This window comes from Mirounga angustirostris, unplaced genomic scaffold, assembly GCF_029215605.1.
Source record: "Mirounga angustirostris isolate CCGP_5_RB_7025 unplaced genomic scaffold, mMirAng1.0.hap1 SCAF_10, whole genome shotgun sequence".
NCBI lineage: Eukaryota > Metazoa > Chordata > Mammalia > Carnivora > Phocidae > Mirounga > Mirounga angustirostris.
Genome location: NW_026991718.1, coordinates 115293929 through 115320862, shown reverse-complemented (window position 1 = coordinate 115320862; position 26934 = coordinate 115293929). Strand labels below are relative to the sequence as shown.

Genomic DNA, 26934 nt, shown 5'->3' with positions numbered 1-26934 from the left:
TCCCATTTCAAGCTCCCTGCTCGGTGGGGAGACTGCTTCTCCCTCTTCCTCTACCCCTCCCTCTGCTCGTGTTGTCTCTGTCTCTGTCTCTCTTTCAAATGAAACCTTTTTTAAAAAATTGGTTTATCTTCTTATATACTATTTCCAGTTTTCTCTTTATAAACAACAGTGTGATGAATATCCTTAAAAGTATTATCTTTGATTACATTGATATATCCTTCGGCTCCATTCTTAGAAATGGAATTACTATGATTAAAGAATGTAAAAAATTTTAAGGCTTTTGGTTCCTCTTGTGAAACTGTCCTCCAGAAAAGCTGTATTAGTTCATATTTCTAAACTTAGGCTTTGAGAGCACTCAGTAATTTATTTAGTTAATTTTATTTAATTTTATTTTTTTAATCTTGTATTTATTTATTTGACAGAGAGTACAAGCGGGGGTGGGGGGGGCAGCAGGCAGAGGGAGAGGGAGAAGCAGGAGGGAGATCCCAGGATGCTGGGATCATAACCTGAGCTGAAGGCAGACGTTCAACCAACTGAACCACCCAGGCACCCCTCAGTAGAGTAAATTACAAAAGTAATATCCTGAAAATTTAAACGAATGGATATGTGCTTCACCCTAACACATACTCATGCATTCCACTTCCTAGAGATGTAACCGCTGTTCATAATCTATATGTATATTCTTCCAATGCATGAACATACTGGGAAGGATCCTAAGAGGCAAGATGGTGCATGTTCCTTTGCTCAAGCTGGTCCCCCTTTTCTATTCTCTGCCCAGGTAGAACTCCTTAATCTTTTGATGCCTGTCTCCTCCATCTTTTATTCTTCCAATTCTACTTTGATCCTTAGAGTAAAGAATTCTTGGATCAATAAAGAAATTGTTTGCTGGAGCATCCTCCCTCCCGTCAGCCTCCCTGATGGCAAGGACTGATGAACACTACACCACTTGTACTGGGCCTTGCAGTAAAGACAGCTGAGATGGGGCTACCAGGCCTGCATCAACTCTGACTCTGATGCTTCCTAGAGGTTCTCAAGACTCCTTAGTTTTTGAGTGTTTACTTCAAGAAAAGGGGTAGTTAGCTTCTCCACCTGCACCTAGCAGGAGTTGGGGGGACTTTCCCAGAGGGTAGGGGTAGGAAGTGAGGTGCACAAATATGGCTTCAGGTTGACTGGCAGCTCTGAGTTACAGAGGGTGGCCTCTGGAAGAAGGTAGATTTGGGTTCCACTGTGGCACTGTTCCCTTGAGTGTTTTGTGACCTGGGCGGTTTCCCCCTCTGGGGTTATGAGGATTAGTTAGAATGTAATAATGTAGAATGTCCAGCGCACCATCTCTTGCACATGGTAAGTACTCCATAAACATGAGCTGCTCTCATATTGATCTGAACTTCTCCAAATTAAGAGGGTGCATTGGAAAGTAGACCCCCCCACACCATATTTATATACCAAAGGCAACCAGAGCCCTCCCCACCCCACCTCAGCATGGATCCAGCTTCTTTGAACACAGACCTGCACTCTACTTCAACAATCAGCATGTTTAATGGGGTTCCCCTGTGGCACTGTCTCCTGCCCCCTCTGAAGTTCGCATGCCATGGGCTCGGACCCGATACAAGCATGTGAAACGGGGGTGGCCCCAGTTGCTTAGAATCTGGATCTTCACCTTGGGAAAGGCAGTTGGGGGGTCGTTCTGGGGAGACAAATGGATCATGCCAAGGACTGCTGTCCCAAGGGCTGCCTTCCTCTCCAGTCTTCCTTTGCTGGCCTGTTCCTTTAGCACCCTAGCCCCCAGAGACACACACCTGTAGGTGGAAAGTCTGAATCTCTGATTTCTCCACATCGAAGGTGAATTTCCCTAAGAAAACTTCAGTCTCATCATCAAGCTGGAGGCCCTGGTGGGTGAAGAGTGAGTAGAGGGAACAGTGAGGCACAGGTGGGAGAGGGAGAAAACAACTTCATGGAGGACCTACTATGGCAGCAGTTGTATGCACGCTCTCATTTCTCTTCTGGTGTTACGGTAGTGTAGTGTGGGATGAGGGCTCCTAGAAACCAGGTTGCAGTTTAGTCTGGCCAATTGTTAGCTATGTGACTTTGGCAAATAAGATCCCCTTTCTGAGCATTACTTTCCTCATCAGTGAAGGGGGAGATGATAGCACTTCTTAGGTTGTTGACTGGATGCAAGGAGATGATCCATGTAAAGCAAAGCACAGAATAAGCGCTCAATAAAGCCATACCTAATGTTTGGATATGGTTGTAATTATAACCTATAGGCCTGAGAGGCGAGTGGTAGTATCTTCGTTTTATAGATAAGCAAGCGAAGACTCAGATAGTGACACCAGTTTTCATGACTGGTACTTTCTAGGCAAAATCCCCCACCTCCTTAGCCTCATCCCCACTCACGTAGACTGCGAAGTCGCGGGGGGCGCTGTTGGCTCCCCCGGTGTGTGCCACACTGGGTGGTGGGTGCTGCAGGGTGATGTCGCTCAGTTGCACACGACCCGGTAGCCGGATCACCACCTGGCCCTGGTCGCCCTCAAAAGCCCAGCAATTCCCAGGGAACACATCTGGCTGCAGGCGAGCAGGTAGACCTTCAGAACCCACCGACAGAGCTACTCGGCCCTTCCCCAGCCTGGGCATTGGTTCAGGTTCCCCCGCCCCCCCTCAGCTCAACCTCTTCGTCGGCCCCGCCCAGTCCTCCACCCGGAGCCCGGGTGTGTGTCCAGCCAGATCCTGTTCGGTGCCCCAGTCCCTAGCACCACCAGGCCCCGCCTCCAGCCGCTCCCATCCTCTGCCAGGCAGGGCCGCGCCTAGCGCCACGCCCTCAGTTCCGCCGGGTCCCACCTCCAGGGAGCTGTGCGGTCCTTTCCCAAGCATCCCGCCCCTGGTCTGGTTCTGGGACCCAGGTTCCAGGCCCACCTCCAGGATAACCGTTGGCGGCCTCGCGTAATTCCAGAAGCTGAAGCGATTCCAGAAGTAGGCAGTGTTCGCATCCTCATAGTCGTGTGATGTCTTTTCTAGGTCGATGGAGGCCCCTGGAGCAGGGAGAAGCCATCATTCAGAGGCTCCCAGGCCTGACAGACAGCTGGGGCAGGGTCTCCGAGGTCGGTCTCTTTGGTCCGGGCATGTGCGTAGGTCTGTGTCAATGTCTCCGCCCCCTTCCGTGTCTCTGAGTCTCAGTCTTGCAGTGTCTCTGGGTCTTACCCACAGAGCTCAGCGCATAGTCGGGTTTCCTCACAAAGTCTTCATTCAACCTCTGGAATACAATCTTGGCCACTCTCTGAAAAGAGGGAGGGCGGGTCCTGGAGGGATGGAACTTGCAGGCAGATTTTTGGGGGGGCAGAGTTCTGGGACTCGGTTCTCTGGGTTGGATTTTGTGGGCCCTGGGAGAAATCCCAAGTCAGGGCTCTGGGGCGGGGTTTACCGCTCGGGACCCATGGAACGGGGCTCCGCAAGGGGCTTCCAAGATGGACCTTGGACTGAGCAGTGTGCGGAGCCACGGGGCGACACTTTGGACAGACAAGAGACTGCAGGCCTCACCTCGCTGTTGGCTGCGCGAACGCTGGACACCTCCTTGTGTAGTTTATCCAGCTCGGCCTGGAGCTGCTGCAGTTGCTGCCCCTGGGAGCGCACGCGCTCGTGGTACTCGCTGCGGGCGGGAGGTTGGCGCGCGCGGTTGGCTCACTGTCTGCCTGGGCACTTCCCGTAAGGCCCCGCACAGAAGCGCCTTTGAGCCCCCTAATTCCCCACCCCAGTAGCCCTCTTTCACCTTAGAGTCAGCATCTCCTTAGGTTCCTATTGGAGGGAGGGAGGGACAAAATACAGCGCTGCTCAGCTCCCACCCACTCTCTTCTCCCACATCAGCCTGGGAGCAGCTGGACTCAAAGGGCCTTCTTTTTGAGGACTTCCCCCCTCCCTTCCCTGACCTGCCAGGACCTCTCAGAGACCCCCAACCATCTCTGGGCACAGTCCTTCAGAGATCTGTTTCTATCCCTTCCTTAGGATTAGAGCCTCCAGCGCTGTCCCCCTCCCACCAGCCAAGGGGACCCCCACAATCTCCAGGGTCATACCCTGCCAACCACCCACCCTGGGATACAGTTGCCCTGACTCACATTCTCCAAAGGAGGGACCAGGTACAGCAGCCCCCACCAGAGTGCTGGAGAAAGAGGAGTGGTCTAAGGGCAAGCCGAGGGAGAGGGTTTCCCTGGCATAAAGGGGTAGTGAGGAGAGAAAAGGCTTGAGGGGGGCTGCTGCGTCTGAGGGGGCTAGTGGGCTCTGAAGGGGACTGTGAGGAGCTGAACTTGTTGAGTGGGCTGAGGGATATAGAAGAAAATGTGCCGGGTTTGGCTGCAAAACAACCAGGGCTGGGGCCCCAGGGGATTCTCCACCCCCTCACCTGCCAGAAAGAGGCTCAGCAGTGACACAGCCGTGAGCAGGAAGCGGATGGAACAGACCTCCCTGAAGAATCAGAGGGAGACTGAGGCCCCGGACCCTAATGCATACCGCAGCCCCATGCCGGGCCCTAGACCCAGCATCCGCGGACACGACTCAGCCAGGTCTGATTGAGTCATGCTCAAGCCTCCGCGGGTCCGGCCCTGCTCCCCGCCCCATTCCCTCCCTCTGACCTGTACACAATGACCAGCACGTCTCCTACCAGGGACAGCAACACGCTCAGCACCTGCAACAGCAGGTCTGGGGAGAGGAGAGGAGGCTTAGAGGGAGGGCAGGGATGAAGAAGGGCTCAGAGAGCGTGGGGTTTGAGGTTCAGGAGGGGCTTGGGAAGAGAGGGGTGGTCTAGGAGAATTAGATGGGGGCAAGGAGAATGAGTTCAGGCTCAGAGAAGGTGGATCGGGCTCAGGGAAAGGGCTGGAGACTGACATGGCATCGGGGCTCAGAACGAGCAGGGTCTCTCAGAAATGAGAACTGGAGTTCAGAGAGGGGAGCCAGAGGGTCAGAGGGGTTCCAGGCTGGCCTGGCCCGTACTCAAGAAGTTCTTGGACACGCGCGGTGGAGGCATCTCCTGCCTCAGATCCAGGGTTGAGAGAAGGTCGAGTTGCTCCTCAGAGACTACGGGAGAGCCAGCCGGTTCTGCGGGAGCCCAAGGGCGCCATTGGGGCCCTGCGCAAGGCAGGTCTACTCTTCCCCCGAGACCGCGCCGCAGGTTCCCCAGCCCAGAAGCGGGGCAGCCTCCACGGGCACTGGTCCCACCGCATCCCCACCCTAGGTCTCTCTCAGCACTCTGAGGTCCCTTGCTAAGTCAAGACGTTGGTCCCCCTGCAGAACGGAGCCTCCGCCCCCAGGCAAGTCTTGGTGCTGCCCTATTTCTCTGTAGCTACTTATGCTAACACCGAGGCCGCGCCTCCTCAGTGCTGTCCAATCACAGGATTTCCCTGCCCCTTCCCAGGACCGTCCAACACCCCGAGGTCCCGCCCCTTAGGGAATCGTATTTGGTGCCTCCCCTCTTCGCCCTACAGGCCCCGCCCCTTAGGGGGTATCCAGATACTTAATCCCGATTCCATGCCAGGCCCCGCCCCTGGGCCCCGCCCCCTCCCTCAGTTCTCCCGGGTTCGACCCCGCCCGCACCCGAGGCCCCGCCCCTCACGGTTGCCGCGCCACAGGCGGTCGGCCCATTGTGGCTCCGAGGCGCCGGCTTCTGCCGAGAGCTTCCAGCCCATGTGGTTCTTCCGGGCACTCCTGCGCTCAAGGCGGGCTCACCGCAGCTCGAGCCCCGGGCTCTTCTGCCCTCGGGCTCCCCGGGCCCCGGCCCAGCTGACCGGTGCCCGCTGCTGTCCCCCGAGGTGACGCTCACTGAGCTGTTGCTGTTGTCGCTGTAGAAGTTGGGCGTGTGCTTGTGAGGGGACGTGGCTGAGCCCGGGCGAGGGCTCCGCCGCATCCTGACCCCGGGACGCCCTCTCACGGACGCCAAAGTCGCCGCCGCCGCCGCCGCGGCCCTCGGCTCTCCCTCAGCCGATGTGCGCCGCCGGGACGCCACGGACCCTGTGTGCAGCCGGCGGGCCCCCCGGCCGGATTCAACCCTCTCCCCTGTAGCTGAGCCCGGCTGCTGACGTCATAAAGGAGCCGAGGGTCTCTACGGTACTCCCTGAGGGTGCGTCACAGAGCTAGTCGTGACGTCCCCGGGAGCCATGGCAGTCTCTTACTCTTTCCCATGTTAAAGCAAGCGATGACATCACATCACTTCCTAGAACGCCCCATCTTATGCACTTGTCATAAAAGATTATCCCTCTTCCTGCTTAGTTTTTCTCCTCAGCTCATATCACCAGGATGCTGTATATTTTACTTACATACATATCATATCCATTGCCTGTCACACCCACCAGAACATAAACTTTATGAAGGCAGGGATTTTTGTCTTGTTCACTAGTGTATCCTCCAGGACCTAGTGGGGGGCCTCCTTCTCCCTCTCCCTCTGCCTGCTGCTCCCCCTGCTTGTGTGTGCGCGCTCTCTCTCTCTGTCAAATGAATAAATAAAATCTTAAAAAAAAAAAAAAAGAAGGAAGAAGAAGAGGAGGAGGAGGAAGAAGAAGAAGAAGGAGAAAGAAGAAGGAGAAGAAGAAGAGGCAGGGAGTCACCCAGGGCACTTCTAAAAAAACATTTAGTTTTCTTTTGCCTGGCAAACCCTTCGGGCCCCTCCACTCGTCCTAGTCCTCAGGCCAGAGAACTCTGACCTTGGGATCTGTGCTTCCCTCTCCCAAACGCATATTCACCAGAGGTCCGTGGTGTGAGAATTCAGTACCCATCAACCACCATACCCACACTCAGACCATCCATCTTGCATTGTGAAAAATGAAATGAGGAATCCCAGATGGTCACAGCCAAGAGACCAGAGGTTCCCACACTCCTACTGTGCAACAGAATAGAAATTCAGGTTCCCAGGTACATTTTGAGATTCTACTTCAGCATTTCTTGAGTGGGAGCAGGAATGTGCATTTTTAACAACCATATGTGTGATCCTGATTAAGAACCACACTTTGAAAAGCAATGCAGTGCATTCTATGCACATTACACAGCTAGGTAAATAGATCCAGAAAGGGGAAAGAAGTTTCTAGGGTCCACACAGTGTATGATAGAGATTAGAATTCCAAAATCTTGCCCTCGAGCCCAGTACTTTCTGCCACATCCCATCTTCTTTGGAATGTTAGGAAGAGAAAGTGACAGTTCTTAGAGGGGTTGAGAGGGAGCGAGAACTTGCCAGGCTGTGTTCCTGCCCAGAAGAGGAAGTGCCCAGGACGCCTGGGTGGCTCAGTTGGTTGAGCGCATCTGCCTTTGGCTCTGGTGGTGATCCCAGCATCCTGGGATCAAGCCCAGCATGGGGCTCCCTGCTCAGCGGGGAGTCTCCTTCTCCCTCCCCCTGCTCTTGTGCTCTTGCTTGCTCTCTCTCTCCCTCTCAAATAAATAAAATCTTAAAAAAGAAAAGAAGGGGAAATGCCCACATTAGTTTCTAGAGGGGTGGCATCAATACCCTGCTTGATTAGATGCCACAGAGTTCAGGGGTGAAGGGAGGGAAAGGCCAAGGCACTGCAAGCTAAGAATTCTGGTCCCCTCTCTGCCTTCCTTTGGATCCCATTGCCCCTATCTGTCAACTGGGGAGGTGAAGCCTTCCCCCAACATCTGGGGCCTTAAGGTCTAACCTGGACCTTACTTAAAAACAGAACAACCCATGCCTGATTGTCTGGTGTTCTGTAGACCTCAAAGCTCATTTGAGCAGCTAACACCTGGAAAACAAGGTAGAACAGGGCTTTCCAACCCCTCTGTTGAGTTGGAGAAGCTGAAGCACAAGGAGGGACTATGTCTGGCTCAAGGCCACACAGCAAGACCCAGCTCCTCTGAAGGTCTAATCTTATCTCTGCTGCTGCCTGATACATTCCTTGTACACAGGCCAAAATGACAAATCTCAGGTTCTGGAACCCACCCTGCATTCCTTCCCCTGGATATCCTTCTCTGCTCAACTCCTGTCCTCGAAGCCCATGTTATTTTACCTATTTATTTTTTTAACTAGGCTCCATGACCAGTGGGGGCCTTGAACTCATGACCTTGAGATCAAGAGTCACATGCTCTACGACTGAGCCAGGCAGGTGTCCCCTCAAAAGCCCATCTTAAACACTGTCTCTTCAGGGAAAGCGCCTCTGGCCTCCCTCCTCTTGAGTTCCTGAGTCCTGACCCTATCGTGGTCTGATGGGAATTGCAGTCTTCCTACACTTTGTTTGGTGTTGGAATCTGTGAAGCTACTGGAAGACAGAGAACATGTCTGATTCACCTCTGTGGCTGCACCCTTCCCCTACATGGTGGCATAGCACAAGTCTTGTATATAGCAGGTGTCGTTAAACAGTGATTAAATGGATGGCCAGGATATGCACTCAACACACAGTTACAATCACACATGGGTAGAGACTCCCATATACATTCATTCCTTCATTCGGTAAATGTACTGCACATCTGTTTAAGGGTTACTAACCTAAGCAAGGAGCTCTATGTCCAGAAAAATGCACAATTGTTCAATATTTAATAGACAATTTCAAGAATTTTCAGACCCCCTGAAGCTTATCTATGGTCCCACTAGTAAGACCCCAAGTCCCCAAGTTAAGGGCCTCTGGCTCCTGATTAAGAAGTGTTCTGAACACCTGCTGTGTGCAAGCTAGGGACATACATTCAACCACTCATTAATTCAAATGTGTTGAGTGCCTACCGAACTAATGCTGGGGGCTAGGGGATTCATTTATTAATCCATCCATTTATTTAGTCAGTTTTTTGAGGGTCTACCACATACCAGACCCTCAGCGGGGCATTGAGGACAGAGAGATGATTAAGGAGCATCATGAGACCAGTGCCCTTGAGGCCTCATTGGCTAGTGGGGACAGACTAGGGTTCTGTCTCTCTCCTTAACTCCATCTCCACCTTATCCCAGCTCCCACTTCATCAGGATGCATGCAGGATGGAGGCTAAAGCTGGTGCAGGCAGGGAGGACTGAGCTAACCACAGGGACCTTACCCCCTTCTCTCAGTCCTTCGGCTCCCTCTCCACCCATGACCTCCAGGCCTGCCTGTGTGTTTGACTAAAGGGCAGGGATTGCTGAACCTGCTGGGTGAGTCCAGTTGAATCAGAGGTGAATGGGGTGAGTGGGCAGGTGGGCAGGAGGGCAGACGGGCAGAGGGAGAGCCAGCGGCCCTGGGGCAATGGCTCTGACTGCATGTGTGTGGCGACTGACAGGGCTGCCAGGCACCCATGACCGACAAGTGAGGCTCACTTTGTAGGGGTGCTCTAAGGATTTTGGAACTGGGGGGGCTCCCATTTCTCCATTCCCTAGGCCCTCAGTCCAGTGCCTAGGCATCTCTCTAGCCTGTCTCCTTCCTCCCCCCGCCCAGTTCTCTGCCTCTTTCCCTGTCCATCTTCTACCTTTCTTTAAGGGTGAACCCTGGGGGACTGGACCCTGGGCTGGGCGTCTGTGGTGTGTGTGTGTGTGTGTGTGATTTTTTTGTGGGGAGGGACTGATAAATGACTATTTCAATTCTGAGCAGGCTTCACCCAAAAAACAAGGAGAATTCACTGTGGTCAAGAAGCAGATATTGGTGAGGTGAGTGGGGTTGGGTCCTGGATGTGGAGAAGCTGATCTGTGCCCCATCCAAGTCCCTCTTTATGAGTTGGGGGGCATGTTCCTGGGTTTTGGGAGCTGTACTCTCAGGAAGTGGGGTCAGTCTCAGGCTTGAGAAGCCAGACCCAGTCAGAATCAAGACTGGGGGGGATTAGTTCTTGACTGGTAGTTACCCTCAGATCAGCCTTAGTTTGGAGTCAACCTTGTGTTGGGGAAGGGGGAGTTGGTTCCAGGTTTGGGACATTAGTCATAGAATTAGCTCCAAGTTTGGAGGGTTGGATCCTGTTTCAGGGTTAGGATAGGCTCTGGACTGGCGTTCAGGGTCAACCCAGTGTTGTGTATCACAAGATTCCTCCTATCCCCAGCTGTTCCATTGGCCACACTATGGGGCTCCGCTGGTTGGGGAGTGCCTGTCTGTGCAGGTGGTTAACTGCAGCCATGTGTTCAGCCCCAGGTGAGTAGGCCTGGGGGAGCCAAGGATGCAGGTAGGGCTGGACGTGGCATGGGGCCATCCCCCTGGGTCATTCTTCTGCTCCCTGCCACACCCGCAGGTCTCTCGGAACACTGGTGATCTCCCTGCTACAGAGTACGGGAGGCCCTAGTGGATGAGAATCTGTGAGTGACCCTGGTGAGTCCCACCAGTCCTCAGCCTGCCATCCCCAAGCCTGAGAGTCCCTCTAGACAGAGAGTTCCATTTTTCAGAGGGGAAAACTGAGATCCAGACAGGAGTGGTAACAAGGCCACCCAGCCAGGACTCCTTTCACTGTGGCCCCTACATGGGCTAGCCCCTACATGGGCTAAGGGCGAGGCTCAGCTCTGAGGACCAGGGGTGTGGCAATGGCGGAAGAGAAGTTCTGTTCTGCTCCCTGGCCTGGGACCAGACTAAGTTCTTTTGGGAGGGAAAGATGAACCTGGCTGGATTTTCCTGGTGTTTCATGGAGGGTCATATAACCTGGTAGGAATGGAACTGGGTTCCAATCTCAGATACACCATTTCCCAGCTGAGAACTTGGACAAGTTATTTAGCTTCACTAAGCTGTTTCCTCATTTACATTATGTGGAGTCATAGGAAATGTTGAACTTTTCAGTCTGTTGTTTGTTGAGCTCTGATTGTAAGCTGTGCCAGGCAACGAGGATTGAGTGGTGAGCACAGCCAGATAAGGATTTGCCCTCTTAGAATTCTATATCTAAAGAGAGAGGCAAACATTAAACAAATATTCACACGAATAAATGCAAAATTGTCACTGATGGGTGTTACAAAAGAGCTGGTAGGGGGTTGGGAAAGTGTATAACAGAGGGATGTAACCTATTTGGGGGTCAGCTAGGGTTCCCTGAGGAAGTAGTGGTTGAACTTTGAATGGAAGGATGATAAGAGTTAACTAACTCCCAGTGCTCTGAGAGAGCATAACTGGGGTGCAGGGCAGGAGCAGACCTCATATGAGACAGGACTGGAAAGGTTGGCAGGGGCCAGACCATGCAGAACAGTGAAGCCCACCGTCATGAATTTCCAAGAGCAACAAGAGAATTCTGTAGTCGTGTTTGGCCCCTTCAGGAGGTAACTAGCACATGCTAAGTTCTTAATAAGTTGTCGATATTATTAATGACCAGAGAGGAACCACAAACTAATCACAGATGCAGGCCAGGAAAAGGCATTGTCTTTGGACTTCTTTTAGCCCCAGGCAGTTTGAGGGGCGCTGGGGCACACTGTGTGTTTGGTTTCAGATACAGGTGGAGCTTGACCTGAAGTATCAGCCCCCAGAGGGTGCAACTGGAGCCTGGGCAGAGGAGGATTTTGGAGTATCCATCCGGGACAGGTACCCTCCCCAACCTCCTGCCATCTAAGCAAGACCAGATTGTCCCAGCCCAGGCAGGTCGTGGAAGGGAGAACTGGGACCTAATTCCTCTCTGGATCTGCTGCATGTGGTGACCCTTGGACCTGTGCTGCCCAGGCTGCAGCTCTGTGGTCACACACAGCCCCTCACTCCTTTCATTTATCCTCCTTCCAGCTCAGAACTGATCATCCCCAATGTGGGCTTCTAGGAGCTGGAATAAGTATGTGGGGATGATCTCGGACCACCAAGTCAGTCTTGGGATTAGGAGTCAGTGGCACAGGGTCAGTCCCAGGGTCTGTGATCAGTATTTAATCAATTCTAGGGTGAGAAGTCAGTCCTAGAATCAGGAGTCAATTCTGGAATTAGGGGTCCCAGGTTAGGGGTCAGTCTAATGGTCAGAAATCAGTCCTAGGGTCAGGGAAGTCAAGGGGTGCCCAGAGATGTGTGACAGGTTCCAGACATGTCCCTTGAAGGCCTTTCCTATCAGGCCCGGGGAGGCCTGGCTGGAGAGGCAGGCGGTGGCATTGGGCCACAGGCTAGCTCAAGGCCTAGCTCAGCAGGATGATGAAGACAATGAGCTGGAGCTGGAGCTGGAGGACAAGCCTGATGTGGAGCTTTCTGGTGTTGTGTTCAGCCACCTCAAGAGGTAACTTGTTCCCACTGCACACCTGCTCCCACACCCACCAGTGTGTCAACCTCACACGCTTATTATACATGTAGGCCCGTGCTCATCCACACTCAGAATCACATGATCCCAAGGTGTGGGTGAGGAGTGGATATCCTGGGGCCAAGGGTCACTTATCCTAGACATACCCCCTGCCCCATTCACGCACACAGTTACACTGGCACACCTGGGGCTTCTGGAGCCCACTTAGGGGATGAAAGCTTGATGAGGGTAAGGAATTTTGTCTCTTTTGTTCACCGCAGTGTCCCAGGGCCTAGAATAGGGTTGGCACATAGTAGGTGTTCAACAAATCTCTGTTGAATGAGTGAATGGTCTCAGGGCTCCAGGAATAAGTCAAATTCTGGGTATATGGTTGAGATGGATGCCAGACAGACTGAAAGGACTCAGAATCCAGAAGTTCAGAGGGAGAGGAGGTCTTATCTGTAGTGCTGAGCAAGAGTGTGTAGGAGGTCCAGGAGAGGAAGTGAAGTGAGAGCTGACCTTGTCCTTCCCACAGGCAGCCGAGCTCCGGCCCTGGCCAGAGGGGATCCTTTCCAGGTGTTCAGAGCTCGGGACTTCCAGGTACCGTTCTCCCTCTGGGCCTGAACCCTTGGGGAATACCACCCACTCTCCACACACTTGGGTTTCCCCCCTACTTTGGCAGGGATGGCTTCCTTTTCTCTTGCTCCTGCCCCCTTCAGGTGGGGGTCACAGTGCTCCAGGCCCAGAAGCTGGTAGGAGTCAACATTAACCCCTACGTGGCAGTGCGTGTTGGGGAGCAGCGCCGAGTGACCGCCACGCAGCGCGGGACTAACTGCCCCTTCTACAACGAGGTGCGTGCGACTAAGGAAGAGTGGGGCCTGAGAGAACCGGTGGGACCCAGGATTTACCCTGTCTGCGGAGGGGGCGTGGCCTAGGTGGAACTGAGCAAGTGCCTGAGGTTAAGAGGGGCTCCGTGAGGGAAAGGGTGCCAAGGGGCGCCAGGACGGGGAGGGGGGCGTTCTCTTTGCAAGAGGCAGGGGCCAGCTGGCGTAAACCCTTCACATATACTTTCTCTCACCTCTCTTGTTACCCCACTTGAACCTAGTACTTCTTGTTCGAATTTCATGAGACCCGGCTTCACCTCCAAGACTTGCTGCTGGAGATCACGGTGAAGCGGGTAGGAATAAGAGGTATCCGCCAGAGAAAGGGGGATGCCGAAGTTCCAGAACTAACCCCACCTTCCCCCAGGCTTTCCATTCGCAGACCCTCCCCTTCATGGCCTCCCAGATAGGCACCTTCAGGATGGACTTGGGCATTATCTTCGACCGGCCAGGTACCGAACCCTCCCCTCCTTTAGACTCATCTGCACCGACAGGGGAAATTGACCCTCTGGGCCCTGATCCCTAGATACTAACTTCGGAGACAGAAGCCTCTTCCTCAGGCTGACCTCCAGGCACTCCCGCTCCTCCTTACCGAGTCGGACATGAACCCGGGTCAGCGCAGCCCCACGACTGCCCCGTGCAGCCCGCGGGTCTCCCCTGACCCGTGGCTCGCCCCTCCGCCCCCAGATGACCACTTCTACCAGAAATGGGCTCCGCGGCACGATCCCCGGGACACCCGTGCCGGGACCAAAGGCTTCGTCAAGGTCACTTTGTCCGTGCGGGCGCGCGGGGGCCTGCCCCCTCCGCTGTCAGCCCCGGGCCCCGGGCACAGTTCGGACATCGAGAAGTGAGCTGGGGTGAGGGCGGGTGGGGAGGGGGAGGGGGAAAGGAGGACCGGGCGTGGCCTCCGGGAGGCAGAGAGGGGGAGGGGCCGAGACGGCGGCACCCCCCCGGCCTCAGCGTCCTGCCCGCGTAGAACCTGCTCCTGCCGCGCGGGTGCCGGCCCAGAGGCCGTGGGCGCGGCTGCGCGTGCGCGTGGACCGCGCAGAGGGGCTGCGGGCGCTGCGCCCGGGGCTGCTGCGGAGTCCGGCCCGCGCCCTGCAGGCCCAGCGCGTCCTCCTGGACCCCTACGTGCGCGTGTCTTTCCTGGGGCAGCAGGTAAGTCCCTCCCGTCGGGCGCTGGTCCCGCACCGACCCCTCTCCGCCGGCCTTCGCGGCGGCCCTCAGGGCGAGACGTCCGTGCGCGGCGAGGCGGCGGCGCCCCAGTGGAACGAGCCCCTGAGTTTCGTGGGGCTCTTCCCGCCGCCGACGCGCGGGCTCCGTCTGCAGCTGAGGGACGACGCGCCCCTGGTCGATGCGGCCGTCGCCACGCGCGTGCTGGACCTGAGGCAGATCTCACACCCGGGCCGCGCGGGTGAGCGCATTTAGCCAGCGCCTGCTGCCTCCGCCTGGCCCGGCCTGCCCTGGGTCCCGCGCCCGACGGCAAACGCCACCCCGGAGACCCCCCGCTCCGCGTAGAGTTCGGGCCACCCCCGGTAACCTGTGCTCCAGGCCGGCCCCTCCCTTCGGAGCCTCACCTGTTGCCCCCAGACTACAAACCCCGCTCTCGGGTTGCCGCTGGTGACAAAAGCCTTAGTACAGCTGCCTCTCCAGTCACCACGCCAGCTGTGCTCTCCCTACAGAAGTACACGTACAGGAGCAATCCCAGTCACATACATCATCGGTTTACCCAGACCCTCAAGGGATCACCCGCGGCTCCGGCCCAATCGTGACTCCACCCCCACGGCGCTGGCTCTGGCCCCAGAGCCACAGCTCCTTTGTCCCTAGCGTCTTTGGGAGCTGGACTGGTTTAGAAGTGGCTCTCGGGTCTTGGTCCGTAGCTGTCGGTCCGCAGCTGTTCGCAGACTTCCCTCTCGGAACCGCCAAGGCCCAATCCGACTCCCCGCCTCCTTGGGTTTGCAGGAGATAAGGGTGTGCTGCATAGACTGACCTGGTACCTATCTGCCCCATGCTCCCCTCCAAAACGCTGTTCTTGTCCCCCACAGCGGGGTTTAACCCCACCTTCGCCTGGCATGGGTGCCTCTCTGTGGCTCTCCCCCCAGCGGGGGGCTCCAGGATGGTCTTCAAAGTCTCAATGAAGGCCTTGGCCAAGGCATTTGGTTCCGTGGCCTCCTGCTGGTGGCCGTGTCCATGGAAGTGTCCAAAGGGAGAGCTGAACCTGAGCCTCCCCAGGCCCCACAGGGACCCAGATTGTCCCGGCTCATGAAAAAGAAGAAAGCCATGTGGGGGCCAGACCCCAGCGGGGATCCCACAGCACCTGGATGCCAGCTCCAGTGGAGATGGTCCTGAGATTCCTAGTGCCATGGAGGTGGAGGTGGAGGAGTTGCTGCCTCTGCCAGAGGTCTGGGCTGGGGTTTAGCAAAGCCAGAGGGTCACTCTCAGCTCTGGGGTGTGTAACTGGCCCCCAGGCATTTAACGCAGGAAGTGGAGTCTGAATTTTGGGGTCTGGATAAAGTGTGTGTATACATGTGCTCTTGTGAATATACATATGTGGGGAGGGGGCTGACCAGTCAGCGGATACTTGTAGTGACCTATCTAGGCCTTGGTTGCCATATCTTTCGGTGGGCATTGTGGCCAAGCAAAGTCCGGGGCGCAACCTGGGTAGGTGGGGGCTGATTGCAGACTGACCCTCCTTCCTCAGAATGCCCTGGCGCCCTTGCAAGATTTCCTGCTCTTTGGTGTGCTTTTCGAGGCCACCATGATTGACCCTGCCTTGGCCTCCCAGCCCATCAGCTTCGAGATCTCCATTGGCGTGTGGCCTAGCTGGACCCCTGAGGGTCACGGGTTTGAGGATGGTGACTCTTGTTCCGGACTTAGGCCCCTGGAAGGGACAGTTGGCCCTCAGTAAGGGGTGGGTTCTGAATTTTTTTGAGGCAGAGGAGGTGTGAAGGAGGGGTCAGCCCCTCAGCCTGGTGCCCTCTGACCCTTGCTGCTCTGGCAGGCCGCGCAGGCTGCCGGGAGGAGCAACTGGGCCGAGGGTCCAGGGCCGGGGAGGGAGCGGAGGGCGTGGAAGCACGGCCTCTGCTGGAGCCGGATGTGGGAGTCGGGCCAGTGGAGGAGGAGGAGCTAGGGACCCCTGCCCACCGGCCTGAGCCCACGGACGGCAACGGGTGAGTGTTCCTGGTGGCTGGAAGGAGGGCGTTGGGAGGTCCCTAGCGGCCCACGACTGCCCCTCGCCCCCTCTGCTCTCCTCTGCCCCGCGCAGGCCCTACTTGTGCGTGCCCCTGCGTCACCGCAAGCCGTGCGTGCGCGTGTGGAGCCGCTGGGAGGATCACACGGGGCGCCCGCAGAGCACTAACTGCGTGCGGAAAGTGGCCGAGAGGCTGGTGAGGGCGAGGCGGGCGCCCACAGGGAGAGGCCGGCACGTAGGGGTGTCGGGAAGACGGCGGCCTTTGAAGGGAGCTCTGGGGCGAGGCTAATAGGTAGAGCACGGGGGAGCCAGCACCTCGCAGGTGCAAGGCTGGAGAGCCAAAGAGGACAGCTCTGGGCGAACTGAGGCCAGAAATTGTGGGAAGACAGGGCTTCACGGCTGCTACACCCAGGAAGGGGCCGGGCGAAGGACGTGGGTAAAGCTACTGGGGGTCCAGCCCCCCAGACGTGGAGCCAGCAGAGAGCTAGAAAAAAGGAACCACGAACAGGGTGAGGCTAAAGAAGCAAAGGGCCCAGAGGTGCGGCCGTGAGTGGGCCGGGCTTGCGGGGGGCGGGGGGTGTTCTAAAAGAGGTGGGACTCGTGACTCTGACCCTCGGCCCTGTTGCACGCAGGACCAGGGGCTGCAGGAAGTTGAGATTCTGCAGCGCAGGCCGGGGCCTGGCGCCTACGCACGGCTGAAACAGGCGCTGGAAGAGCTGGTAGCGGGGAGCAGGTGAGCTGGGGGCCTCCGCCTCAGTGTGGCGGGTCACTGCGCCAAATACCAGGGTCAGGGAGGCTCGCGGTGGCTGTTTGGAGCCAAGGGCGACTGGAAGCTGCGTTTGCTCAGCACTTTTACAGAAGAATGAGAAGGAGATGATTATCTATATCAAGGGAACTTGATGGAAATTATTGGGGGTTAGGCCACTGCCCTCCAGTAGGCTCCCTTTCTCCCTCTCCTAGAGACCTAAGCTCCCTTACCTGCCCTCCCCTCAGAATCTCCCTTGCTTCTTTTCTCCACACTTGTTCCAGCTACTGACTTCCCCTCCTTCTTCATGGAGAAAATAGGAGCCTCGTCTTCCTCCATCCAGTCAACCGCCTTGCCAGCTCTGCATCCATCTGCTCACTCTCCCTCCTGCTACAGCAGAGGAAGGGTCCCTGCTCCCATAGCCATGGCTGTGATCTTGATTTCATCTCTCACCTACTAGAGGAATTAGCTCTGCAGTTGTCCACTTTCTCTCCTGCAGCATCAACTGGTCCCTAGTTACCAGGTCATTACTGTAACCACATGTACTTGTTCTAGTGACTTCCATCTTTGACCTTCACTGCCCTGAATTCTATAACCTGCTCCAGGTACTTGAGTGTTTTTCTGATCCTCTTCTCAAAAGATTTATTAATCCATTTATTCAATAAATATTTATGGCACTTACCATGCCAGACACTGTTTTAGGTACAGGAATAACAGTGAAAAAGCATTCTTGCTGACAAAAAATCCTGAAATTTATATTCTGGTGGGGGATAGGATGGGAGTTGGATGCAAACAGATAAGAAACATGTAAACAGCAAGGAAGACATATAAGAATTATGATAAGGATAGTGTTAGGGAGAAAACAAAGCTAGGAAATATTAGAAGTGTTGCAATTTTAGAAAGGGTGGCAAGGAGAGGCCATTGTGAAGTTGACATGAAGAAACTGAAGGCGCAAGCTGTATCTGTAAGGGTGTTCCAGGCAGAAGGGATAGCATGAGCAAAGGCACTGTGGTGAAACATGCTGGGTGTGTTTGAGGAGAAGGAAGGGAACAATGTGACTGCAGCAGAGTGAGCAGAGTAGATGAGGCTGCAGGGTGTGGGGGTGGGGTGGGGAAGGAAGATGATGGTGGGGAGAGGCATGTGGAAGCCTCATTGGCCATTATAATGACCTTGGCTTCTCTGAGTTAGATCAGGAGCCACTGATGGTTTTGAAAAGAGAAGGGATATGCTCTAACTTATCCTTAAAAAGGGTTGGTGGCAGAGGGATAATATAAGAGAGGAAGCAAAGAGATTACTAAAGAGGGCATTGTGATAATCCAGGTGACCAATAATGATGAATCTAGGGTGGTTGCAGTGGACATAAAGTGACATGAATGGATTCAAGAGCAATTTGAACTTTGGAGGGGACACCTCAGGACTTGTGAATGGAAAGTATAGGGGATGAGGAAAATGTGCAGAGTCATGAATGACTCTCAAAATCTTGGCTTGCACAACTATATAGATGGTGCTATTTACTGAGTGATGGAAAACAAGAGGGAGAAAGTCTGATGGGAACAAAGGGAATATCAGAAGCTCATTTGGGGTATGTTAACTTTGAGATGTTTATTAGACTTAGAAGCAGACATGTCTGCTAGGCAGCTAGCTGTATGAGTTGAGTTCTGGGGAGACTTTCAACACATAGATGGAACTGGATAAGATTACCTAGGGAGCAGAGAAAAAAGAAATCTGAGGACCTGGAGAGCTCCAGCATGCAGAGGTAGGGTGAAAGGAGGACTCAGTCAAGGGCCTGGTTGTAGGTGGGTTGTAGGTGGACACTTTTCTGCTCTCAGTGTCAGTGGACGCAGTTGACCCCACCCTCCTCTTGAAAGACTCTGCTGTTGGCTTCCATGCCCCTGGTTTTCCTTCTGCTTCCCTTGCCATTCCTTCTCTTTTGCTGGCTCCCTCTCTCTTCTTGTACTGTACATATTGCAAATGTTTGTGTGATTATGTCCCAGGGCTCCACTGTATCTTTTCTCTGTCTACATTCTCTACATCTCCCAAAGAGTAACCACCCTTAATCCAATTTAATTCCTTGCTTGATTTTCTATACAGTGCAATTACACTGTTTCTATTTTCACTATACTAAAATTATTTTATTATTGAAATTATTCTTTGGCAAGGAAATTTCAATGAAAGATTTGTCTATATCATATTTCACTATTTATAGCTTTGGCCAGTGTGGTTTTCTTTTGTGGCTATTATTTCTATCAGATCCAATTTCCGTGAATCCAGTCTTACAGATCTAAATCTTATCAAGAAGATTTGACTCAGGGCGCCTGGGTGGCTCAGTTGGTTAAGCGACTGCCTTCGGCTCAGGTTATGATCCTGGAGTCCCAGGATCGAGTCCCACATTGGGCTCCCTGCTCAGCAGGGGGTCGGCTTCTCCCTCTGACCCTCTTCCCTCTCGTGCTCTCTGTCTCTCATTCTCTCTCTCTCAAATAAATAAATAAAATCTTTAAAAAAAAAAAGATAAGATTTGACTCAAGATTTATTTTGTTGATTATTTCTACCAATGGAAGTCTTGGGAGCAAAGAGCATTAGTAAGCTAAAAGTGTAAGCTCTGGGAGCAGTATTAGGTGAAAAATCCTTGGAGTTATTTATTTTATATATTTTTTAAAATTTCCATAATAAAAACTTAAGAAATCATCATGGGGGCACCTGAGTGGCTCAGTTGGTTAAGCGGCTGCCTTCAGCTCAGGTCATGATCCCAGGGTCCTGGGATCGAGCCCCGCATCGGGCTCCCTGCTCGGCGGAGAGCCTGCTTCTCCCTCTCCCTCTGTTTGCCGCTCTGCCTACTTGTGCTCTCTATCTCTGTTAAATAAATAAATAAAAATCTTCATAAAAAAAAAAAAGAAATCATCATGGGTCATAAAGGGCCCAAAATATTATGTCTCAAAAATCATTTGGGGTGCCTGGGTGGCTCAGTCCATTAAGTGTCTGCCTTTGGCTCAGGTCATGATCCCGGGGTCCTGGGATCGAGCCCCATATTGGGTTCCCTGCTCCACAGGGAGTCAGTTTCTCCCTCTCCCTCTGCCCCTCCCCTCTACTTGTGCTCTCTCCCTCTCAAATAAATAAATAAAATCTTTAAAAAAATCATTTTACTTTACCCAGGAAATATTTTTTCAGCATCGATTAGGTGCCAGGGCCTGAGGGTACAGTGGTAATCAGAATGAAGTCCCTGCCCTAGGAACTTTCTATTACCTTTTATTTGGAGAGACAAATAAAGCAGACTATGAGGATAGAGAAAGTGGCCGGGGCTATTTAGATGGGATGATCAGGAACAGTCTGAGAGGAGGTAACATTTGAGGAGAGGCCTGAATGGAGACAGGAAGTGAGCCATGCAAAGATCCAGGGGCTAAACATTCTAGCAGAGGGAGCAGCTAATACAAAGGCCTGGAGGTGGTGATGGGCTGGTGTATTCCTGGAGGAGCAGAACAGCCTGTGTGACCATTGGGTTGTGCATGAGGGGAGAGTAGTATTTGATGAGGACAGGGAGGTCAAGGGAGCCTGATTATGTCGGGCCTTTTGAAGAATTCCGTTGTTTACTCTGAGATGAGAAACCTCTGGAGAGGAGTGAAATAGTCTGGAAAAGTGTTGACAAGATCACTCTGGATGCTGTATTGAGACTATTCGGGCGTGGCGGGCGGGGGGGAAGAGTGGACAGCAGACATGGGAAGAACAGCTAGGAGGCTGTTGCAGTAGTCCTAGGTGGGAAATGATGGTGGCTTGGACTTGGGTGGTGCTAGGAAAGGAGAAAAGTGGTCAGATGCTGAACATATTTTGAAGGTAGAGCCTAAATAATATGCCAGTGGATTGATGTGGAATGTGAGTAAAAGAAAGCAGTGAAGGGTTTCTCTGAAGTTTTGAAGTAAAACAGGGTTTTTGGGGGGTGGGGGGTAATTGGAAATCGTGCACTTGGTTTGAGCTACCACTGGTCAATTTGGGGACTGTCAGGCACAGCCCGTCTGAGCCTTTAGTGTGCGTTGGAATCCGCCAGGGAATAAGCATGCAGGTTCTAGCAGCAGGTCTGGGGCGGGGCTGGTGCTGTGTTTCTAACTAGGTGGTTGTAATGCTGTTGGTCCTGGGCCAGCCTTGAGTAGCCAGGCAGTAGATAGTTACATACTAGTGCATTCTGGGGCTCCAAGGGGAGGCTGGCCTCTGAATTGGGGAGTGGTCCACATACAGAAGCCATGGTTGGCTTAGGAACGTGAGAGAGAGGGGCTGTGAGGAAGTCTGCGGGTGGGAGGCCTGCTCTGAGGGAGGTGGCCCCCAAGGGTCCGCGTTCCCTCCTTTGACTCCCACCTGCCATGCCTGCCCCTGCTCGCTGCAAACAGTTCTGCCACGGTGCTGAGCGCAGGACAATGACCTGGCCCAACGCCCTGGATCGCTGCCGAGAGAAACTGCTGGTGCATAGCCTGGTATGGTCTGGGGAAGGGGGACCTGGGGCACCTAGCTGGGGCCCTCCACTCATGTTTTCTTCATGCCCTTCCAGAACCTGTTGGCAAAGCAAGGACTGAGGCTTCTATGGGGTCTGAGACAGGGCAATGTGCAAGAGAAGGTGGCACTGGCCAAGCAGCTCTTGGCAAAACTGTGCTTCCTGGCCCAGGAGGTAACACCGGGCCACCATTTCCCTACCCTGAATACCCTGGTGGTGATGGTTGCCCAACAGTGATGGATGCACAACAATTACTACTGAACTGTACACTTAAAAATGGTTGCAGTGGTAAATTTTATGCTACCCATATTTTATCACACACACACACACACACACAAAGAAGTCAGGTTGGTCTTTGAGGTTGCCTGTGGGGCATCCAGGGGAGAGACGTCTAGGAGGCAGATGGCCACATGGATCTGGGGTTTACGGGTCTGTGTCAGGGCTATGTTGGGTATTTTGTCCATCTGTCCAGTGGAAGCTGTGGGAGCAGGTGGTCTCAGCTCTCTCCATGACCCCGTTCTCTGCCCGCAGCCCCAGCCACCCCTCCCAGATGTGCTGGTCTGGATGCTCAGTGGGCGGCGCCTCGTGGCCTGGGCCCAGATCCCTGCCCAGGATGTGCTGTTCTCTGTGGTTGAGGAGGAACGGGGCTGGGACTGTGGGAGGATCCAGAGTCTACTGCTCACAGTGAGGGGGTGTGGGTTGCTGGAGACTGGAGTGGGGTGAGGCTCTGAGGGTGGAAGTGAGGGGCACAGGGTAGAGGCCTGTGGTTCCCTACAAGGGGTCCCCAAAGTCTTTTTTTAGTGAAAAAACTTTATTTAAAATTTTTTTCAATTAAAAGAACTTTTTTTAAAGTTAAAAAATGTTTTATTTTAATTTTTAAAAGTATACCTTTTCAGTTATCCCAAAAGCCAAAAGAGGTTGTACCTTTACCTAGGTCCACTTTGATGTGAGACAAACACCAAGTTGTTTTTTTTTTTTTAAAGATTTTTTTTATTTATTTGAGAGAGAGAATAAGAGAGAGAGAGAGCATGAGAGGGGGGAGGGTCAGAGGGAGAAGCAGACTCCCTGCCGAGCAGGAAGCCTGATGCGGGACTCGATCCTGGGACTCCAGGATCACGACCTGAGCTGAAGGCAGTCGCTTAACCAACTGAGCCACCCAGGCGCCCAACAAACACCAAGTTTTGAGAGCTCTGGGCCTACACTGGCCGTTTGGCTGCCTGGGCTCCGACAGACGGGCAGGTAGTGAAGATGGGAGAGTGACTAGTCAGTTCCTTATAAGTACAGCTGGTTTGGGGCAAAATGTTTCTAACTGAGGTGTCCCTGGAATAGATGCCAACAGGGGTCCCTAGTGCTGAGGAGCTGTGACAACTGTTGGGGTAGGGGACAGGGAATCTAAATGTGTTGGGACGGAGGGGACCGAGGAGGTAAGTGTGGGGTGTGGGAGTACACAGTTTGGGAGTGTGGGGTTTGGTATAGGAAGTGATGGTGTTGGGGCAGGAAGACTAGGGAATGGGAGTGTTCAGGGTAATGGGGTACTGGATGGAGGGCAGGAAGTGGGATGAAAGGGTAGGGTACAGGGAGTACTCGTTGGATTTGGCATCGGGGAATGATCTATCGGTACAGAGAGTATGGGCATGGCCTGGGGGAGCAGGGGCTGGTCTAGCTGGGGTAATAAGAGGCAGACGCTAACATGCCACCTCCCTGCAATAGGCACCTGGGGCAGCTCCTGGTGAGGTCTGTGCCAAGCTGGAGCTCTTTCTGTGGCTGGGGCCGGGTAAGCAAGCCAAGGCTGCACCTCAGAGCTCCCCTGGGGACCTGCTGCCCGAGCCCCCCGAGGGGCTGCCACACCACCTGTACCAGGATGGTGAGTATAGGGCCCAGCTCGATATTCGCCCGAGGTGTGAGGCTAGATGCCCAGCTGGGGGCAGGGGGGAGGGGTCTGGGGTCAGGGACTCCAGTGGTCCCCTGAGCAAACATCTTTGTATTTTCCCCACCCTACTTCAGCTACTTCCAGCTCCGAGCTCACTTGTACCAGGCCCGAGGGGTGTTGGCAGCAGATGACAGTCGGCTTTCAGACCCCTTTGCTCGAGTCCTCATCTCTACCCAGTGCCAGACCACACGGGTGAGGGCTGAACTGGGATGTGGGTTGGGGGGGCTCCGGGAGACAATGTGGGGTAAAGGCTGAGCATTTCCTCAGGCCCTAAGTCTCTCTTCCTGCCCTGGATTTTCAGGACAGGATACTGGTTTGGACTGCCCTGATTTAGGGGGTCGTAGAAAACTGGAGGGCCTTCAGGGTGAGGAATTGTTTTCTGGGGTTGACTGTAGGACTAGCCCCAAGGGCGGCAGATTACAGTTAGGGGGACCAGGCTGGGAGGGCAGGCTCTAACCCCAGTCTGAAGGGCACTCTCATCTTTATCACACTCTCCCTCCTTTTGTGATAAACAGCTGCTTAAAGTATTACTTCAGGGCAAGAATGCTCACCTGGGATGTATGTTGGGAGATTCTTCGGATGCCTGCCTTTGACTCCCTCTCTGCATAGCCCCCAAGGTCCTGGAGCAGACACTGAGCCCCCTGTGGGATGAGCTCTTGGTATTTGATCAGTTGATCATAGACGGGAGGAGGGAGCATCTGCAGGAGGAGCCTCCATTAGTGCTCGTCAATGTCTTTGACCACAATAAGTTTGTGAGTGTGGCCTGGGCCCCACCTGCGTTTCCACCCCTGAGCGCCCCCACTCCTCATCTTGATGCCCCCCTCCCCTGGCTCCTGAGTGTCTTCTACTTTTGTCTTCACTGCCCTGCTCTCCACAGGGCCCCGCTGTGTTCCTGGGCAGGTCACTGGCTGCCCCAAGGGTAAAGTTGATGGAAGACCCTTACCAACGCCCTGAGCTGCAGTTCTTCCCCCTAAGGAAGGGGCCCAGGGCAGCCGGAGAGCTCATCGCCACCTTTGAACTCATTGAACTGGACTTCAGCGGCCGGCTCGAGGTCAGAGTACCCTGGCTTAGCCGGCACAGGCTGGGGACTCCTCTTGTTATTCTTTCAGGTGGTCCAGCTCCAGAGATTATGGAACATATCCTGGGGTTACCCCTCCAAGTATTTGCCCCCAGAGAATGCAGGCTGCAAATCTGTCCTGGGGTCACCTCACTGGACCTCCTGACTTCAGGGAACATTAGAAGCAGGCACACTGTAGGTTCACCTTGCCAGGTTTCCAGTCCTAGAGACCCGAGACTGCAGGTGGATCCTCGTGCCTCAGATGCCCACCCTCCCTTCCTGTACCTGGCTGTTTCCTGGGATGCGCCCTTCCTGCCCATCCAGCCTTGCCCAGTTCCTCTGGATTGAGATTTCACTGGCAGCTCTCAATGTCCCCTCCCTGAGCCCAGATCTCCCTCCTTTGGCCTGCTTCCTCCTTGATCTCTGATCTCTTGCCCCCTGCAGCCCTCAGTGCTAAGTGATGTAGAGCCCCAGGACCTGACACCACTGGTTGAGCACCTGTCTGGACACCTGTCCCTGCCACCTGATGTGCGTCCAGTGCTCAGGGAGTTCTGTGTTGAGGTATTGCTGGGCACACTCACATTCCCCCCCCCCCGCCTGCCACACGCACATCTGGGTGCCCTCTGTCAGATGCAGGCTGCTGAATTTCTCACTTCCTGACCCCAGGTGCTGTTCTGGGGTCTGAGAGGCCTTGGCTGTGTGCATCTCTTTGAGGTGGAGCAGCCCCAGGTTGTGCTGGAGGTGGCTGGGTGACGTGTGGAGTCAGAGGTCCTGGCCAGTTACCATGAGAACCCCAATTTCACTGAACTCGTCAGGCATCTGACCGTGGTGAGGACGTGGGCTGGGAGCAGGAAATGCTGGACTAAGAAGTGAAAGGGCAGTGGGATGGTGAATTCCCAGCCAGTTATCTTAATCAAGGGATCAACAAACTTTCTATAAAAAGCCAGATAGTAAATATTTTAGGCCATACAGTCGCTGTTGCAATTACTCACCTCTGACTTAGTAGCATGAAAACAGACACAGACAGCAAGTAAATGAATAAGTATGACTGTGTTCCAATAAAACTTTATTTACAAAAACAGGCAGTGGGCCAGATTTGGCTTGCAGGCTATAGTTTGCTAATCTCTGGATTAATCCATGAACTGGTGGTGCTCTCTTGGCTCTGTTGAATGAGTGGGTTAGGTAAGTGTCATGAAGTATAAGTCAAAAGGAACCTATCTAGTTTCTGAGACACCAGGGGCTAAGAAGAAAAATTCATGCTTTGTGTATTTTGTAATTCTTGTAGTGTGGACTTTGGACTCAAATTCTGACAATGCCGCCTCGGAGCTTATCAGATCACTTGTCTTAGTTGAGTCTTAGTGTTGTTTGTTTGTTTGTTTGTTTGTTTAAAGGAGTAACAGGTACAAAAGAAAGAAAGATTGAAGGTGATACACCAAATGCCTCCTTACAGGAGTGCTATGAGGAGCCAGTGAGGGAAAGGATCTTGGTGAAAGGGTTTGTAAACTGAAGAGTGCTGTGCCTGGGGGACAGGGACAAAGTGTTGTCCAGACTGCAATGGGGTAAAACCCCACAAGAACAAACAAAGAACAAAAACAACAAAAACCTTAACAGTTTCTTGACTCTGTTTCACATGCAGGAGTTTTCAATTTGAAAACTTGATTGTGCTTGTAAGCGGGTGAAGCTGAAAGCAGTTTGCTCACTGAACTTCTAGGGAGTGTTTCATTTCCCATCTCGTCATGCAAAGGGAGGAATATCCCTCTCCGTTTGTGCACTTGAAAAGAATGCCTGAGCATTCTTCGTTGTTGGGTAGAGTGCTCTACGGATGTCAGGTCAAGCTGGGTTGATAACATTATGTAAGCCTTAAAGCCTTCCTGGGGATTTTCTGACTAGTTCCGTCCATTGTTGAGAATATGCTATTGAAATCTGCAACTATTATTGTTAAATTGTTTTCCCTCCCTTTTATTTTGTTGCAGTTTACTTCTTATATTTTGAGGTTCTGTTGTTAGGTGCATATATGCTTACAATTGTTATAACTTCCTATGAATTGATGTTTATCATTATAAAATGTCCCTTTTTGCCTCTAGTAAATTTTGTGTCTTAAAAGTCTATTTTGCCTGATAGTATAGCCACTCCAGCTTGCTATGGTTACTGTTTGCATCACGTATCTTCCCTCATTCTTTTCCTTTCAACCTATATTATGTGTCTTTTTTTTTTTTTAAAGATTTTATTTATTTATTTGAGACAGAGAGAATGAGAGACAGAGAGCATGAGAGGGAGGAGGGTTAGAGGGAGAAGCAGACTCCCTGCCGAGCAGGGAGCCTGATGCGGGACTCGATCCTGGGACTCCAGGATCATGACCTGAGCCGAAGGCAGTCGCCCAACCAACTGAGCCACCCAGGCGCCCTATTATGTGTCTTTCTAAAGAGTGTCTCTTAGACATTAGGTGCATCTTTTTTTTTTTAAGATTTATTTATTTATTTATTTGAGAGAGAGAATGAGATAGAGAGAGCATGAGAGGGGGGAGGGTCAGAGGGCGAAGCAGGCTCCCCGCTGAGCAAGCAGGGAGCCCAATGCGGGACTCG

The 26934-nt window shown here is 53.4% G+C and overlaps 1 protein-coding gene and 1 long non-coding RNA gene across 3 annotated transcripts; one reads left to right on the top strand and one right to left on the bottom strand.

Annotated features, from left to right (window-relative positions):
• Positions 1–406: 406 nt before the first annotated feature.
• On the bottom strand, positions 407–6150 carry SPAG4 (sperm associated antigen 4). Of its 2 annotated transcripts, none has more exons than XM_045883864.3 (12): positions 5575–6150; positions 4975–5079; positions 4617–4683; positions 4388–4449; positions 4104–4147; positions 3761–3786; positions 3532–3640; positions 3196–3271; positions 2911–3026; positions 2395–2562; positions 1797–1886; positions 407–1684 (listed from the first exon to the last, which is right to left on the bottom strand). In XM_045883864.3, exons 1-12 carry the CDS (start codon positions 5882–5884, stop codon positions 1535–1537), a joined length of 1323 nt encoding a protein of 440 aa, XP_045739820.1. In that variant the 5' UTR covers positions 5885–6150; the 3' UTR covers positions 407–1534. The 2 variants fall into 2 exon arrangements, with proteins under 2 accessions (XP_045739820.1, XP_045739821.1); XM_045883865.3 differs by having other exon boundaries at positions 5594–5801.
• Positions 6151–13950: 7800 nt separating this feature from the next.
• On the top strand, positions 13951–25181 carry LOC135361805 (uncharacterized). The gene is made up of 5 exons (XR_010405828.1): positions 13951–14114; positions 16779–16879; positions 23076–23229; positions 23370–23487; positions 24173–25181. It is a non-coding gene; the product is annotated as an uncharacterized LOC135361805 (long non-coding RNA).
• The last annotated feature ends 1753 nt before the right edge of the window (positions 25182–26934 follow it).

What these genes read in the sequence shown, in the direction of transcription:
- SPAG4 (XM_045883864.3), bottom strand. Translation starts at nt 5,884, where the DNA reads ATGCGGCGGAGCCCTCGCCCGGGCTCAGCCACGTCCCCTCACAAGCAC. An exon ending in CGTGTCCAAGAACTTCTTGA is followed by an intron (nt 4,684 to 4,974) that starts GTACGGGCCAGG and finishes TCCTCTCCCCAG; the next exon opens with ACCTGCTGTTGCAGGTGCTG. An exon ending in CCCGCGACTTCGCAGTCTAC is followed by an intron (nt 1,887 to 2,394) that starts GTGAGTGGGGAT and finishes TTCACCCACCAG; the next exon opens with GGCCTCCAGCTTGATGATGA.